The sequence below is a fragment of the Hyla sarda genome, chromosome 10, assembly GCF_029499605.1.
Source record: "Hyla sarda isolate aHylSar1 chromosome 10, aHylSar1.hap1, whole genome shotgun sequence".
NCBI lineage: Eukaryota > Metazoa > Chordata > Amphibia > Anura > Hylidae > Hyla > Hyla sarda.
In genome coordinates, this window is record NC_079198.1 from 70,201,049 (window position 1) to 70,218,686 (window position 17,638).

Genomic DNA, 17,638 nt, shown 5'->3' on the forward strand with positions numbered 1-17,638 from the left:
AGTTGATCACTGGGGGTCCTGGCTGAGGAACACTGTCTAATCTTCTTATTATAAAAAGAACCTTCTTACAAGTAGAAATTGTGAAAAAGAGAGAACCCCTTTTGAATTATTGTTATAGATGGATATGATCCAGTGAGCAGCAAGCATCATCTGGAATAAGAACAGTGGCAGCCAAAAGAGTCTTCCCACATTTGCCCTGAGAACCGAAAAGCAAACTATAGATATTTAGTTTCATGGTCTGTACTGACTTACCGTAGCTTGCTGAAATTAACATATGTTACAATAGGGGCCCCAATGCAAAATCTGTAAATGGGTCCCCACCTACCAGGTGCCATTTACCGAAATGGTCTCTTTCAATGTGGCAAAAGGGCCTTGAGTCACCCTACACACCAGGTTAGGTTTAGCAACTATTACCCTTATAGCTTAAGATGCATTTATGCATTGTATTGAACCAAACTATGGAACCTTACTTTAAAGGGTACCTTTAATCCTGCTCCCGGTGGCAGAATATGTCCGAAAATATCAGGGCAGCTTCTGAACCTATTACTTGCTTGTAGACTATAGCAATCTAAAGATTGAGCTGCCAGAAGACTTCCGGTAACTCCGTCTCCAGATCTGCAAGCATCCCCATTTATTTAGACATAGCCTGCTGCTGTCACCACAAATCTACATATGGGTTTTGTGGGCATCATATTGGCACTAAAATGTGGTTGGATTATGTCTTAATCTAGAGCTAAATTGTAGTGTGGAGACCCAGTACAGAATCATGTGTTCTTCTGTACTACTGCCCATCCTGTGTGGCAGATGCTGCTTCAATGTCTGTCTTGGGCCCAATCTCCTTAGAACTCTCCATAATGCACAAAATAATGTAATGTTACATAAGGGTCCGGCTGGGTTCACACCACATTTTTGCAATACAGTTCTCGTATACGTTTTCAATTTGAAAACCGTACGGAACCCCATTGAAAACCATATGCCAAAAGATGTATCAGATTGTGTCTGTTTTGCATCCTGTACAGTTTTGTCATTTTTTTTCCCCGTATCCAAAACCGTAGCCTAACGCGGTTTTTGGTCCGGGTGAAAAACCGTATTGAAACATATACTTTTTTTTTTAACATGGGTGTCAATGGTAACTGTACAAAACTGTATGTGAGTACGGTTCCATCCAGTTTTCACCATACGTTTTTTGACTTTGCACAGTTTTTTTTCTTGGAATTTCAATCAAACAAGTGAAACTTTAATCATAATGGAGTGAAAAGTTAAAAACGTATACTTTTTTTTCTTAAAAAACTGATGCAACCGGGCATCATTTTTCAAACCGTATACGGATTTAAATTTGTACACACATTTTGATACAGTTTAGTCAGGTTTTGAGGAATCTGTTTTTTATCAAAAACCCGATACAGGAACTGTATTGCAAAAATGTGGTGTGAACCCAGCCTTAATGTATTGTATTTTCTATGCACTTGTTACCTTAAGAATCCTGTTGTCAAGGACCTTGTTGTTAAGGGGAGTATGCAGTGGTGAACATGTGACTTATCTAACCAATGGGATCTCTCTAAATTCATCCCATATTTAGTGAGGTCAGAGTTCAGCTCTAGCTCTTAGTCTTGCTGAGATACAGTTTGATGAGGAGTAAAGTCTGTCTGTGAGGTGGATCTGAAAGAGGCCTGAGGCCTAGTCCAGCAACCATGCATCAACTGCAAGTTAACCCCACTACCCAGGTGAAAGTCAAAGCCTTGCGGTAAGCCTACAGTCATGGGATATATTCAAGTCAGCAAGTTAGTCAAGTCCAAGTAACTCCAGTATAGCGTGGGCTGCAAACCAGTCAAGTGAATAATATACAGCACAATCAACTATAAGTCCCAGCAAGCCGATAAGCTTCCCTAAGTACACCCTGCAACTCCTTCACACTAAACTGAGCTGTAACGGATTGTACTTTCAACCTCAGTAAAGCCAGTTAACCGTAACCTTGCGTCAGAGTGATTATTTGCCCCGTGCCTAGCACAAGTGAAGCTGGCCTACCTCGGGTGGTGTATAAGTCAACCATTCCCTGGCATTACGATAAGGTTAATTACACATTACCCCGTCCGTCATGGCCGTAAATGTTGGCACACCTGAAATTTTTCTAGAAAATGAAGTATTTCTCACAGAAAAGCATTGCAGTAACACATGTTTTGCTATACACATGTTTATACCCTTTGTGTGTATTGAAACTAAACCAAAAAAGGAAGGAAAAAAAGCAAATTGGACATAATGTCACACCAAACTCCAAAAATGGTCTGGACAAAATTATTGTCACTCTTAACTTAATATTTGGTTGCACACCCTTTGGGAAAAAAAATAACTGAAATCAGTCGCTTCCTAGAACCATCAATAAGCTTCTTACACCCCTCAGCCGGAATGTTGGACCACGCTTCCTTTGCAAACTGCTCCAGGTCTCTCTTATTGGAAGGGCGCCTGTTCCCAACAAGATTTCTCCACAGGTGTTCAATGGGATTTAGATCTGGACTCATTGGTGGCCACTTCAGAACTCTCCAGCGCTTACTTACCATCCATTTCTGGGTCCTTTTTGATGTATATTTGGGGTCATTTTCCTGCTGGAAGACCCAAGATCTCAGACGCAAACCCAGCTTTCTGTGACTGGGCTGTACAGTGTGACCCAAAGTCCGTTGGTAATCCTCAGATTTCACGATGCCTTGCACACATTCAAGGCACCCAGGGCCAGAGGGAGCAAAAAAAAAAAAAAAAAAAACATAATTGAACCTCTACCATATTTCACTGTAGGTACTGTTTTTTTTTTTTTATTGTTTTTTTTGTAGGCCTCATTACATTTTTCCTAAACAGAAGAATGATGTACTTTACCAAAAAGCTCTATCTTGGTGTCGTCTGTCCACAAGACATTTTCCCAGAAGGATTTTGGCTCACTCAAGTTCATTTTGGCAAAATGTAGTCTTGCTTTTTTATGTCTCTGTGTCAGCAGTGGGGTCCTCCTGGGTCTCCTGCCATAGCGTTTCATTTCATTTAAATGTCAACGGATAGTTCACGCTGACACTGATGCTCCCTGAGCCTGCAGGACAGCTTGAATATCTTTGGAACTTGTTTGGGGCTGCTTATCCACCATCCAGACTATCCTGTGTTGACAACTTTCATACATTTTTCTCTTTTGTCCATGCCCAGGGAGATTAGCTACAGTGCCATGGGTTGCAAACTTCTTGATAATGTTGCGCACTGTGGACAAAGGCAAATCTAGATCTCTGGAGAGCGACTTGTAACCTTGAGATTGTTGATATTTTTCCACAATTTTTGTTCTCAAGTCCTCAGACAGTCCTCTTCTCCTCTTTCTGTTGTCCATGCTTAGTGTGGCACACACAGACACACAATGCAAAGACTAAGTGAACTTCTCTCCTTTTTATCTGTTTTCAGGTGTGATTTTTATATTGCCCACACCTGTTACTTGCCCCAGGTGAGTTTAAAGGAGCATCACCTGCTTGAATCTTATTTTTCCACAATTTTGAAAGGGTGCCAATAATTTTGTCCAGGCCATTTTTGGGAGTTTGGTGTGACATTATGTCCAATTTGATATTTTTCCTCCCTTTTTTGGTTTAGTTCCAATACACACAAAGGGAATAAACATGTGTATAGCTAAATTTGTGTTACTGCAATCCTTTTCTGTGAGAAATACTAAATTTTCTAGAAGAATTTCAGGGGTGCCAACATTTACGGCCATGACTGTATACTTAGTAGAAGTTCCTAAAGGTTGATGATGAGACTAGTCATCGTGAACATCAGTTCATTCTCCAAAATATTATCTTCAAGCAGCACAACTAATTGATCCTAGTTCTTGTGCATGTGATTCTTAATGGAAAAATGGATAGATATAGTGATCATGGAACCAGGGTTAATAAAAAGAAAAAACTCTGGATCTGGATCTGTGCCCAGTGGATCTATAATAAGACTCACATACTGCATCCTGCTATGGACCCATACTTTACCTGTGTAGCATATAACAATAGTGTAGAACTAAATGCAGGACCTCGTAGAAGAATCATTTCGCGATACATTGAATGTTGACAAATCCATGAGCTTTTATACTGCATGCACACTGGCATTAAATGTATAGTTGTGGCTGTCACAGTTTTAGACAACCAACAAACCATTGGCATCAAGGATTTTGTAGTCTAAGGGTGCGTTCCCACAGGGCGTATACGCAGCGTATTTGACGCTGCGCAAAATTTACGGCAACAGCGGGAAATACGCTGCGTATTCCTTGCTCACTATACACACAGGGCTTTCCGGCGGCAGCCCTATGTGTGTAGTGAGTTTTAGAAGCGGAGCCCAGTGCCGGCGTGTCTGTGACGCGCGGCTCCGCCTCCAAAGCTCACTGCACACATAGGGCTGCCGCCGGAAAGCCCTGTGTGTATAGTGAGCAAGGAATACGCAGCGTATTTCCCGCTGCTGCCGTAAATTTTGCGCAGCGTCAAATACACTGAGTATACGCCCTGTGGGAACGCACCCTTAAGGTTCAGGCTCTTTCCTCACATTTCATTTTCTTTAAAAGATTATAAAAGTGCAGACTGTAATCCAAACAAGTTCACTGGACTTTACCTCATATAGGGGTACAGCAATCTTGATGGTTGCAATTCCCAATAAAAGGTTCAGAAGTTTAGCGTCTATTTTTACACTAGGTGGCACTTTTATTGAATGTTTCAGAAATACAACACTAATGATATAATACAATTTAATCTGTCACATTACTGTATTCTAAGTTTCTATTCTTTTCCCAGTAGCCCTTCCTAGTATATTCTAGCTGCCTCTCTGTACAGGACCACATCTACTTGTCAGTTCCCACTTTCTCTATGGCTACTATTTTCTATTTCCTACCTTTCCTCTTTTCTCTGTTAATAAGGTGATCTATTGTATTACACGTGGTATTATTCTTTTTCCATTGTTATATAGTGTCTGCTCTTGGACACATTTAGTATCACCACTTTGCTTATTTGCATTGTGGTGTCCCAGCACCAATAGCTGTCCTGTGGCTTTGGACTGTCTTGTAGTTTTCAAATAAAATGCTGCCCACTTGGCTATCTCTCACTTCTGGCACCATTAGGCCACTACTATGGCCCAGCTCACAGCTTTTAGGACTTTAGGTATTAGTCAGGCCTATAGTCTAGGTCACATTTAGAGGCCAAACTTTCCAGGGCTGCAAAGCAACCAACTCTGGACACTAGCCCATCCTGACTAATGATTCCCCTCAGCTCCAAAAATGGAAACAACTACTTCCCACTTCCAAAGGCAATCCCTTTGTAGCCCACAATTAGTAAACACCATCACTGCATTAGCTCATCATTTGCTCTGTCATGTACTGGACTCCTTGTCAAAACAGAACTATTGCTGTTATTTTGCAAAATCTCTCTCACTGCACAGATGACCTGACTTCATTCCTCTTGTCTCCTGCAGAAGGGTAACCCAGCATCCCAATGTTTAAGTGCAGACCTGATTGTTCTGAACAGAGGCCAACATGATGTTACCTATTGATGATTTAAAGAGTTTATGGCAGTACATTTATAGGATTTAATACATCATTGGATATTGATAATATTGTTACATCTGTATGTCGATGTATTCTGGAGATGTTGCCTCTCTTTCATATTGTGTTGTTTTTTTTTATACATTTGTATATCTATTATCCACACTCTTTGTTGTGTTTGTCAGTATGAGTAGTGCATAGAATTAGAATTTGGTCTTTACTTGGGACCTATATGACATTATACAGTAAGACACACAGTATTGCTATATCAATATATAATGCAATCTATGGTAAGGTATACAGCGGCTGTAGTGTTTATTGTAGCTGTCTCCCATGTTTCACCATGTGGCTTCAACCACACTCTATGTATTTTCTAACAGCAGTGTTTTATATAAATTACCGCAACACAGTACATGACAAACATCAAACATGTCTATAAAGTGGAGTCTTTGGGGGAGATTTATCAAAACCTGTCCAGAGGATCGCTTCTTTTATTTTTGAAAAATGCTTCTGAAAAATGAAAGAAGCGATCTGATTGGTTTCTATGGGAAATTCAACAACTTTTTCTCTGGACAGGTTTTGATAAATCTCCCCCTTTGTGTGTGAGTTCAGTAAGTTCATTGACAAGGTAAATGATCTTATGGAAAGCAGAAGTCTGGTTCAGTGTAAACATAGGACAAACATGAGGGTGTCTTCCCTTATGGAGAAGAGGTGGCCCAGCACAGAACATTAATAGCACCAGACTTCTTCTTTCAATAGAGCAGATAGTCTACTGAAAGACAACCACATCCTGAAATATAGGATAGATCAGAGATGACAACCCTTACATATGCATGTGTAGATATAACCTAGCAATGCAGAATTAGGAAACAGTCCAGCCATTTAATTAAAAATTTTATATACATTAAAAATATTGAAAATATTTAAAAAACTACAGGATTATACAATAGTTCAAAATATTCAAAGCTTATATATGCTATCAATAAGATATACAGTTCATGTGGCTGCTATGCGGCCCTTTGAGACATTGGGCCAGCTCTGGTTGGTTCCATACCCTTTGCTGCTGGATGGTAAATAGCTGTGCAGGACACATCTTCAGAGAAAGTGTAGTTTGCAAGGGTCTGGCCCAAGGGTCATGAAATGTGGGTCATGTGTGCTTCACATCCTGGCCCTTGGCTTAGTCCAATCAGACAGACTAAGCACCAAACTGGTGGTTGAGAGAAGAAGCACTGCTGCATGCTTTACCCAACGATCAGAGGGGGGGGTCTCAGCATTGAGACCCATGCCAACTTAAACTTTTGACATGTCTGCACAGCAAGTTAAAAGTTTAACAGTAACACTGTAAGGCTAGGTTTCCATTTGTTTTGTTTTGTTTTTTTACACCGAAAAAAACGCTAGCAAAACGCCAGAAAAACTGCCACAGCTTTTTGCTACGTTTTGTCAGTTCCATGATAGGAGTAGTAGTTCCTGTACTAATAGACAGATCGCCCCGGGTGTCACTCCTGACTGCCAATGCAATCATCCTATCTATTGCAGAGATGCAGAGTGGCTCTACATAGCGCTCGCATCTCTGCTCTGAACTCCGAGCTGGCCAGTGATCTGAATAGAATTCATATTTTCCGCCCAGAGTAGCGATTGGCCAGATGGTGGCAGCCAATACCTGCTCTCAGTAGGAAATATGAATTAGTGATGTGAATTTATATTCACATCACTGGCCGGCCGGAGTAGAGAGCAGAGATGCGTAGTGCAGGAAAAAGCCGCTCCGCCTCTCAGGGATGAAGGATGAAAGATGATCGCAGCGGGTGTCAGGAGAGACACCCACTGTGATCTGTCCATAACTGCAAGTACTACTACTCCTAAAATGGAGCACACTCAGCTCCATGCTGGGAGCTGTAGTACCTGCCTTATTAGACAGATCACAGCGAGTGTCACTTCTGAAACCTGTTGCGATCTGTCTATTAATGCAGGTAATGCAGCTCGAAGCATGGAGCAGAGTGTGCTCCATGTTGGGAGCAGTAGTACCTGCAGTTAAAGGGGTACTCCCGTGGAAAACTTTTTTTTTGTAATCAACTGGTGCCAGAAAGTTAAACAGATTTGTAAATCACTTCTTTTAAAAAATCTTAATCCTTCCAGTACTTTTTAGGGGCTGTATACTAAAGAGAAATCCCCAAAAGAAATGAATTTCCTCTGATGTCATGACCACAGTGCTCTCTGCTGACCTCTGCTGTCCATTTTAGGAACTGTCCAAAGCAGCATATGTTTGCTATGGGTTTTTTTTTTTCCTGCTCTGGACAGTTCCTAAAATGGACAGCAAAGGTCAGCAGAGAGCACTGTGGTCATGACATCAGAGGAAATTAATTTCTTTTTTGGGTTTCCCTTTAGTATACAGCCCCTAAAAAGTACTGTAAGGATTAAGATGTTTTAATAGAAGTGATTTACAAATCTGTTTAACTTTCTGGCACCAGTTGATTTAAAAAAAAAAAAAAAGTTTTCCATGGGAATACCCCTTTGAGGAAAGATCTCCCTGGGTGTCACTGCTGATACCAGCTGCGATCCTCCTGTATAATATATAGATGTGGGCGAACGGCTGCTTTTCTATAGTCCCCTGCACTGTCGTGTACATATATATATATATATATATATATATATACACCTATTCATATTTCCCACAGAGAGTTGTGATTGTCTGGAACCATCTGGCCAATCACAGCTCTCTGCGGGAAATATGAATAGGTGTATATATACGTCAGTGCAGGGGACCATAGAAGAGCGGCCGGCCGCATCTATACATTATACAGGAGGATCGCAACAGGTGTCAGAAGTGACACGCGGGGCAATCTGACAATTATTATATGTACTACTACTCCCATTGTGGAACAGTGTGTTCCATGCTGGAAGTAGTAGTACTACCTAAAAACGTAAGAAAAAAAGAAAAAAAGTGAAATAATTTAAAAACACACACATGCACACACATTTTATTCAACACATTATTAAAATACATTATTAATAAAAAGTTTAACAAAATTATTTATAAAAAATATATTATTTTTACATTTAAATGGCCCCTTTCTACATTTTTCTTATTGTCGGCTACATTTTTAGTTTCCTGCCCGCCCACATAAATTGATCCCTGTGTAAAAATTAATAAAAATTTTGTTATAAAAAAGATATATTTTGTTAAATACAATTTTTTCCATCACTACTGTATCTTTTTTATTTTTATTTTTTAATGTTTTAATGGTACCCTACGAAATTTGATTAAAAAAGTAATCTCCATCAATTTTTTGGAGCGCTAATGTCCAAAAAAGAATGAAAACCGCCAGCAAAAACGCAAAAGTTAAAACCCACATGGCGTTATTCTTGGCCTTTGTTCCCTCCGATAGACTCCTATGCGAGGAAAATGCCAAGATTTTCATGTAAAAAAAATGCCAAAGTCTCAACAAGAGGTCGTTTTTGAAAAACTGGCAAGGAGCCAAAAATAGCTGAAAAACGCCAAAAGGATTAATAAAAACGCCAAACTGAAAAACGTTAAGTGGATATAGCATTTTGCAGTTCCCTATTGACTTGCAGCTAACATCTGGACGCAGCGTTTTTTCACAAAAAAAAATGCCATGCAGCAGAATGGGCGTTTTTATTGTCGAAAACCTAGCCTAAGAGTTCACATTTAACACAATCCAAAACCGTTCAGTTACCCAGACACTTTTTATAATCCTATTGAGCCACATCCGGAAAATATCTAGGTTTCTTAATAATGTTTCTAAGAAAATATCTAATGGCTTTAACATCATTCATGGCCAAAGCATGTTCTTTACTGGCAAACGCATCTGACTGTCCTGTAGGAAAACCTGAAAGTAAACATGCAGCAACGGTTCAGTGGAATACAGTTTGTTCTCAACTTATAATGTTTTAACAGCAGACCCTCATTAGGAAAATGCAGCAACCCAGAATACTTGTAGGTTATTTCAGGCCCAGTGCCTGTTCAGTTCTGGATGGGTCTTAGAAAGACGTAAAAACGTGTAAGAATTTGATACTGGATCCAATGTAAAATAAAACTGAGCAATAAAAAGTCTGGAAACAAAACAAAATCATGTGAGTGAATTGTATTCTAAAAACCCCTACATGTGGCAGAATTTTCAAAAAGTGACCGGTCTGGGATACAGCAAACTATTACCAATATCTAGAACGTAAGGTGTAAAATCTATGGTTCTTTGTGATAACCATAAGTGCTTATGCATAAAAAATAGGCATACAGTATCATACTGCAAACCAATAGGCACCCAATGACCCTTTGTAATGCAGTGTTTTCTTCTCTTAAAAACATATACATATATATAAATATATATATATATATATATATATATATTCCTATATGCCTTTGGGATGTATCATGAATACTTGCCACTAGTGTTGCTCGCGAATATTCGCAATACGAATTTTATTCGCGATCATCGCATATTCGCGAATATTGCACTATATATTCGTAATTACGAATATTCGTTTATTTTTATTTTTTTTTTCACAGTACACATCACAGTGATCATCTCTCTCTGCTTCCAGCTTGTGTAGTGTAAAGAAGGCTCTAATACTACTGTGTGAGACTGGTGTGCGAATTTTCACATATGCGAATTATTGCTTGTACGTGTTTTTTATATGCAAATTTTCGCATATGTTAATTTTCGCACACGCGAATATTTGCACATGCGAAAATAAAACGCGAATATTCGCGAATATATGACGAATATTCGTCCATATATTCGCGAATATTCGCAAATTCGAATATGGCCTATGCCGCTCAACACTACTTGCCACATGGATGCATATTACAATTGTGTATATAAGGCCTAGAAATATATTAACATGCGCAAAATCCACTGAAGGTTTATTAGTAGACACAGCAGAACACAGTACTTGAAATCAATGTATTTTCTAATGACAGGGACATAATTATTGGTCTCCTTCCATTAAAGGCAGAAAACCCCACAGTGCTCCCTGAAAATAATGTAAATAGAGATGAGCGAACTCACAGTAATTCGATTAGTTACCAACTTCTCGGCTGGGCAGTTGCTGACTTTAGCCTGCATAAAATAATTCAGCTTTCAGGTGCTCCGGTGGAAAAGGTGGATACAGTCCTAGGAGAGAGTCTCCATCCCACCGGAGCACCTGAAAGCTGAACTTATTTATGCAGGATAAAGTCAGCAACTGCCGAGCCGAGAAGTTCATGACGAATCGAAATACTAAGTTTGCTCATCTCTAAATTTAAACTTCATTTTGAAGACCAAACTAATAAAAACTGACCTGGACAAAAAAAAATGGTACCTTGAAGTTAATATTTTTTTTGCACAACCTTTAGAGGGGGTCATTGCAATCCAGCGATTTCTGTAACTCTCAATGAGACTTCTGCACTTGTCTTCAGGTATCTTGGCCCACTCCTCATAAGATCCTGCTCCAGCTGTCTCAGGTGTGAAGGTGTCTTCTCCAGACTGCAGGTATCTTGGCCCACTCCTCATAAGATCCTGCTCCAGCTGTCTCAGGTGTGAAGGTGTCTTCTCCAGACTGCAGGTATCTTGGTCCACTCCTCATAAGATCCTGCTCCAGCTGTCTCAGGTGTGAAGGTGTCTTCTCCAGACTGCAGGTATCTTGGCCCACTCCTCATAAGATCCTGCTCCAGCTGTCTCAGGTGTGAAGGTGTCTTCTCCAGACTGCAGGTATCTTGGTCCACTCCTCATAAGATCCTGCTCCAGCTGTCTCAGGTGTGAAGGTGTCTTCTCCAGACTGCAGGTATCTTGGCCCACTCCTCATAAGATCCTGCTCCAGCTGTCTCAGGTGTGAAGGTGTCTTCTCCAGACTGCAGGTATCTTGGTCCACTCCTCATAAGATCCTGCTCCAGCTGTCTCAGGTGTGAAGGTGTCTTCTCCAGACTGCAGGTATCTTGGCCCACTCCTCATAAGATCCTGCTCCAGCTGTCTCAGGTGTAAAGGTGTCTTCTCCAGACTGCAGGTATCTTGGTCCACTCCTCATAAGATCCTGCTCCAGCTGTCTCAGGTGTGAAGGTGTCTTCTCCAGACTTCAGGTATCTTGGCCCACTCCTCCTCATAAGATCCCGCTCCAGATGTCTCAGGTGTGAAGGTGTCTTCTCCAGACTGCAGGTATCTTGGCCCACTCCTCATAAGATCCTGCTCCAGCTGTCTCAGGTGTGAAGGTGTCTTCTCCAGACTGCAGGTATCTTGGTCCACTCCTCATAAGATCCTGCTCCAGCTGTCTCAGGTGTGAAGGTGTCTTTTCCAGACTGCAGGTATCTTGGCCCACTCCTCATAAGATCCTGCTCCAGCTGTCTCAGGTGTGAAGGTGTCTTCTCCAGACTGCAGGTATCTTGGCCCACTCCTCATAAGATCCTGCTCCAGCTGTCTCAGGTGTGAAGGTGTCTTCTCCAGACTGCAGGTATCTTGGTCCACTCCTCATAAGATCCTGCTCCAGCTGTCTCAGGTGTGAAGGTGTCTTCTCCAGACTGCAGGTATCTTGGCCCACTCCTCATAAGATCCTGCTCCAGCTGTCTCAGGTGTAAAGGTGTCTTCTCCAGACTGCAGGTATCTTGGTCCACTCCTCATAAGATCCTGCTCCAGCTGTCTCAGGTGTGAAGGTGTCTTCTCCAGACTTCAGGTATCTTGGCCCACTCCTCCTCATAAGATCCCGCTCCAGATGTCTCAGGTGTGAAGGTGCCTTCTCCAGACTGCAGGTATCTTGGCCCACTCCTCATAAGATCCTGCTCCAGCTGTCTCATGTGTGAAGGTGTCTTCTCCAGACTTCAGGTATCTTGGCCCACTCCTCCTCATAAGATCCCGCTCCAGATGTCTCAGGTGTGAAGGTGTCTTCTCCAGACTGCAGGTATCTTGGCCCATCACTCCTCATAAGATCCCACTCCAGATGTCTCAGGTGTGAAGGTGTCTTCTCCAGACTGCAGGTTTCAGCTCCTTCCATGGATGTTCAATAGGATACACATCAGGGCTCATCGAAGGCCACTTCAAAATAGTCAAAGGTTTTGCTCTTAGGCCATTCTTGGGTCAGTATCCTGCTGGAGGAACCATGACCTGTTACTGAGACTAAGCTTCTTGACACTGGGCAGCAGATTTCACTCCAGAATGTCTTGACTGATGACAAGTTTGGAGACATCTGTGATGCTAATTCCAGGACACATTTTGGTTTAACATCTCCCTATTGTCAAATTCTATGCCATCTTTTTTAGGGGTACCGTGATTTTTGTCCAGACCTTTTTTTTGTTTTGCCTTTTACGTCCGTTACCGGGACAGGGCACAATGGGCATCAACAGCTCCCGATTGATCCCATTGAGTTGACTCTAATGGGGTCCATCGAGCGCCATTGTTTTTGTAGCGGGAGCAGTGGGAGAAAAAGATGTCACAAGCACTCATTATTCTCCTGCTATTCTTCCCTCCTTTCTTGATGTCCACTGTCTGCCGGGTCACAATGGTAGTGTGAAAGGGGCTTCATAATATTTTGCTTTTCAAAATTCAGAAGTAATTTTCAGTAAATTTTTTAATTCATTATTACCTTTGTCAATGTTATGTTATTTCAGTGAGCATTGTGGATATTTCTGTCTTTAACCCCTTAAGGACCCTTGACGTACGCGTACGTCATGACACCCTGGTACTTAAGGACCCATGACGTACGCGTACGTCATGGACAATTCCGGCCCCCGCCGCGCACCGGGTGGGGATCGGACCGGGATGCCTGCTGAAATTATTCAGCAGGCATCCCGTGCACAGGCCCAGGGGGGTCATCAGACCCCCCCATGTCGGCGATCGCGGCAAATCGCAAGTGAATTCACACTTGCGATTTGCGCGATTCCGGGTCATTACGGGTCTATGGTGACCCGGTGACCCGGAATAGAAGGGGGATCGCGGGTGTCCATGACACCCACAACCCCCCTGAAGAGATAGGAGTGAGGTGGCAGGGGTGCCACCCCTCCTATCCCTGCTATTGGTGGTCTAGACGTGACCACCAATAGCAGATCGGGGGCGGGGGGGGTTTACTTTCGTTTTCCCCGTCCTGCCCACCCACAATAGGCGGAGCCGGACGGGGAAATCCGACAGGGACCGGCGCCGAAGATCCACTTACCGATACGGAGGCTGCGGGCGACGGAGATCGGCGGGCGGCGACGGAGATCGGCGGGCGGCGACGTCATGCGGCTGCATCCTACGGAAGCCGGTGAGTTGCCTAGCGACATCTGGAGGGTACAGACTGAGACCACTAGATAGTGGTCTCTAACTGTAGCCCTCCAGATGTTGCAAAACTACAACTCCCAGCATGCCCAGACAGCTGTTTGGGCATGCTGGAATATGTAGTTTTGCAACAGCTGGAGGGCTACAGTTTGAGACCACTATATAGTGGTCCCTAAACTGTAGCCCTCCAGATCTTCCTAGCATGCCCAAACAGCTGTTTGCTGTACGGGCATGCTGGGATTTGTAGTTTTGCAACAGCTGAGGACCACAGTTTTGAGATCACTTTGCAGTGGTCTCTAAAACTGTAGCCCTCCAGATGTTGCAAAACTGCAAATCCCAGAATGCCCAAACAGCTGTCTCGGCATGCTGGGAGTTCTAGTTGCGTACCTCCAGCTGTTGCAAAACTACATCTCCCAGCATGCCCTTTGGTGATCAGTACATGCTGGGAGTTGTAGTTTTGAAACAGCTGGAGGCACACTGGTTGGTTGGAAAATACTGAGTTAGATAACAGAACCTAACTGAAGGTTTTCCAACCAGTGTGCCTCCAGCTGTTGCAAAACTACAACTCCCAGCATGCACGGTCTGTCAGTACATGCTGGGAGTTGTAGTTTTGAAACAGCTGGAGGTTTTCCCCCCCAGGTGAACGTACAGGGTACATTCACACGGGCAGGTTTACAGTAAGTTTCTTGCTTCAAGTTTGGGCTGCGGCAAATTTTTTGCCGCGGCGCAAACTCCTAGCGGGAAACTTACTGTAACCCGCCAGTGCGAATGTACCCTAAAAACACTACACTACACTAACACATACTAAAGGGTAAAACACTACATATACTCCCCCTTACGCTGTTCCCCCAATAAAAATTAAAAATGTATTGTACAGCAGTGTTTCCAAAACGGAGCCTCCAGCTGTTGCAAAACAACAACTCCCAGCATTTCTGGACAGCCACTGACTGTCCAGGCATGCTGGGAGTTTAGCAACAGCTGGAGGCACCCTGTTTGAGAATCACTGGCGTAGAATACCCCTATGTCCACCCCTATGCAATCCCCAATTTAGTCATCAAATGCGTATGGGGCTCTCCTTTTACCCCTTATGAAAAGGAAAAGTTGGGGGCTACACCAGCTTGTTAGTGTAAAAAAAAAATGTTTACACTAACATGCTGGTGTTGCCCCATACTTTTTATTTTCTAAAGCGTTAAAAGGAAAAAAAGACCCCCAAAATTTGTAACGCAATTTCTCCTGAGTACGGAAATACCCCATATGTAGGCGTAAAATGCTCTGCGGGTGCACAACAAGGCTCAGGAGTGAGAGCGCACCATGTACATTTGAGGCCTAAATTGGTGATTTGCACAGGGGTGGCCGATTTTACAGCGGTACTGACATAAACGCAAAAAAATAAATACCCACATGTGACCCCATTTTGGAAACTACACCCCTCACGGAATGTAATAAGGGGTACAGTGAGCATTTACGCCCCACAGGTGTCTGACAGATTTTTGGAACAGTGGTACGTGAAAATGAAAAATGTAATTTTTCATTTGCACAGCCCACTGTTCCAAAGATCTGTCAAACGCCGGTGGGGTGTAAATACTCACTGCACCCCTTATTAAATTCTGTGAGGGGTGTAGTTTCCAAAATAGGGTCACATGTGGTGGGTCCACTGTTCTGGCACCATGGGGGGCTTTGTAAACGCACATGGCCATGACTTCCATTCCAAACAATTTTTTTCCCAAAAGCTCAATGGCGCTCCTTCTGTTCTGAGCATTGTAGTGCGCCAGCAGAGCACTTGACATCCACACATGGGGTATTCCATACTCAGAAGAGATGGGGTTACAAATGTTGGGGGTCATTTTGTCCTATTATCCCTTGTAAAAAATCTAAATTTGAGGGAAAACTAGCATTTTAGTGAAAAAAAAAAAAATCATTTTCACATCCAACTTTAATGAAAAGTCGTCAAACAGTCGTCAAACCACCGTGTTAAGGCTCACTGGACCCCTTGTTACGTGCCTTGAGGGGTGTAGTTTCCAAAATAGTATGCCATGTGTTTGTTTTTTTTGTTGCTGTTCTGGCACCATAGGGGCTTCCTAAATGTGACATGCCCCCCAAAAACCATATCAGAAAAATTCACTCTCCAAAATCCCACTGTCGCTCCCTCCCTTCTGAGCCCTCTACTGCGCCCGCCGAACACTTGACATACACATATGAGGTATTTTCTTACTCGAGAGAAATTGGGTTACACATTTTAGGAAGATTTTGGCGGGGGCGGGCGTAGCGCCGCATGGCACTAAGTTATAGTTCATCTACACAGGGTGCCTCCAGCTGTTTCACTACTACAACTCCCAGCATGCCCTGACAGCCAATAGATGTCAGGGCATGCTGGGAGTTGTAGTGGTGAAACAGCTGGAGGCACCCTGTGTAGATGAACTAAGGGCGGAAGTCTCACCCAGCAGGCATCAGTGACGTGGTGCCTGCTGGGGAAGTCTGCCTGGTAGTGAGCACACTACCAGGCAGACAAAAAGTTATTTTTAATATAGTAAAAAAAAAATTAAATTAAAGCAGGGGGGGGGGCTGTAAGGGATAGATGGTTAATAGACAGGGACAGAAATATATATATATATATATATATATATATATAGGATGGTGGGAGCTACCCTTTAACATAAGGGCACCAACAATTCTGTCCATGTCTGTATTTCACATGCTGAGGATAAAATCTAAACAACATCCTCAGCACCTCATCAGCACAACATGGCTTCCTGGCCCCCTCACCCTGGCCGAAGCTTAAAGGGGTACTCCGATTAAAACCTTTTTTCTTTTAAATCAACTGGTGGCAGAAAGTTAAACATATTTGTAAATTACTTCTATTAAAAAATCTTAATCCTTCCAGTACTTATTAGCTGCTGAATGCTACAGAGGAAATTCCTTTCTTTTTGGAACACTGATGACATCACGAGCACAGTGCTCTCTGCTGACATCTCTGTCTATTTTAGCAACCATGCACAGCAGATGTATGCTAAGGGCAGCATGGTGGCTCAGTCGTTTGCACTGCTGCCTTGCAGTGCTGGGGACTTGGGTTCAAATCCCACTAAGGACAACAATAAATAAAGCATTATTATTATTATAATAACGTCAGCAGAGAGAACTGTGCTCGTGATGTCATCAGAGAGCATTCCAAAAAGAAAAGAATTTCCTCTGTAGTATTAAGCAGCTAATAAGTACAGGAACGATTAAGATTTTTTAATATAAGTAATTTACAAATATGTTTAACTTTCTGCCACCAGTTGATTTAAAAGAAAAAAGGTTTTCACCGGAGTACCCCTTTAAACAATTAAGGTGGATGTCATACACAGCTTGAGGGGGAAACTATCAGGAGTGCAGAGATTAGGGCCACACCTAGGACATGGATCCACAGGGGGTCCAAATGGAAAACATCCATACAGAAAGATAAAGGGCCACATGTGTAATTCAGAGCCTGCCCATATGTGTTCATATTAGGCAATGTTAAAGGAGTTAAACAAATGTTAGATGTTAAACAAAGAAAAACATTTTCTTTAGTCCAGGACCTGACAATGCAGGAATATAGAAAAGTGAAGCAAAACAGAACACACCAGAGGTTATCATGTCACTCAATGATAACAATATAACAGGCTATGAAATAACAGTATAAAAAAAAAATATTTTAAAAAAAGGTACTCACAAAGAAAAAAAGGTTGAAGACAAACAGGAAATATTTGGTCACGCTTAGGCAGCCTTTCATCGCCATCTTCTCTTGCCTCCTGTAGAGCAAAGACAAAAGCAAAATTACATACAGGTCATTATGTGAACATTATTTTAATGTGTCATCTACTTAAATCAGTGTATACTATTGTAAATATAGATT

General features: G+C 42.4%; 1 protein-coding gene across 7 annotated transcripts in view; it reads right to left on the minus strand.

Moving 5' to 3' along the window:
- Nucleotides 1-17,638, minus strand: part of LOC130293335 (CD82 antigen-like) — a 147,047-nt gene that overhangs the window by 49,394 nt on the left and 80,015 nt on the right. For all 7 annotated transcript variants that reach the window (XM_056541874.1, XM_056541877.1, XM_056541878.1 and 4 more), the window contains one exon: nucleotides 17,456-17,534. In XM_056541874.1, coding sequence (XP_056397849.1) covers nucleotides 17,456-17,521 — 66 coding nt within the window. In that variant the 5' untranslated portion in view covers nucleotides 17,522-17,534. The remainder of the gene's footprint in view (nucleotides 1-17,455; nucleotides 17,535-17,638) is intronic.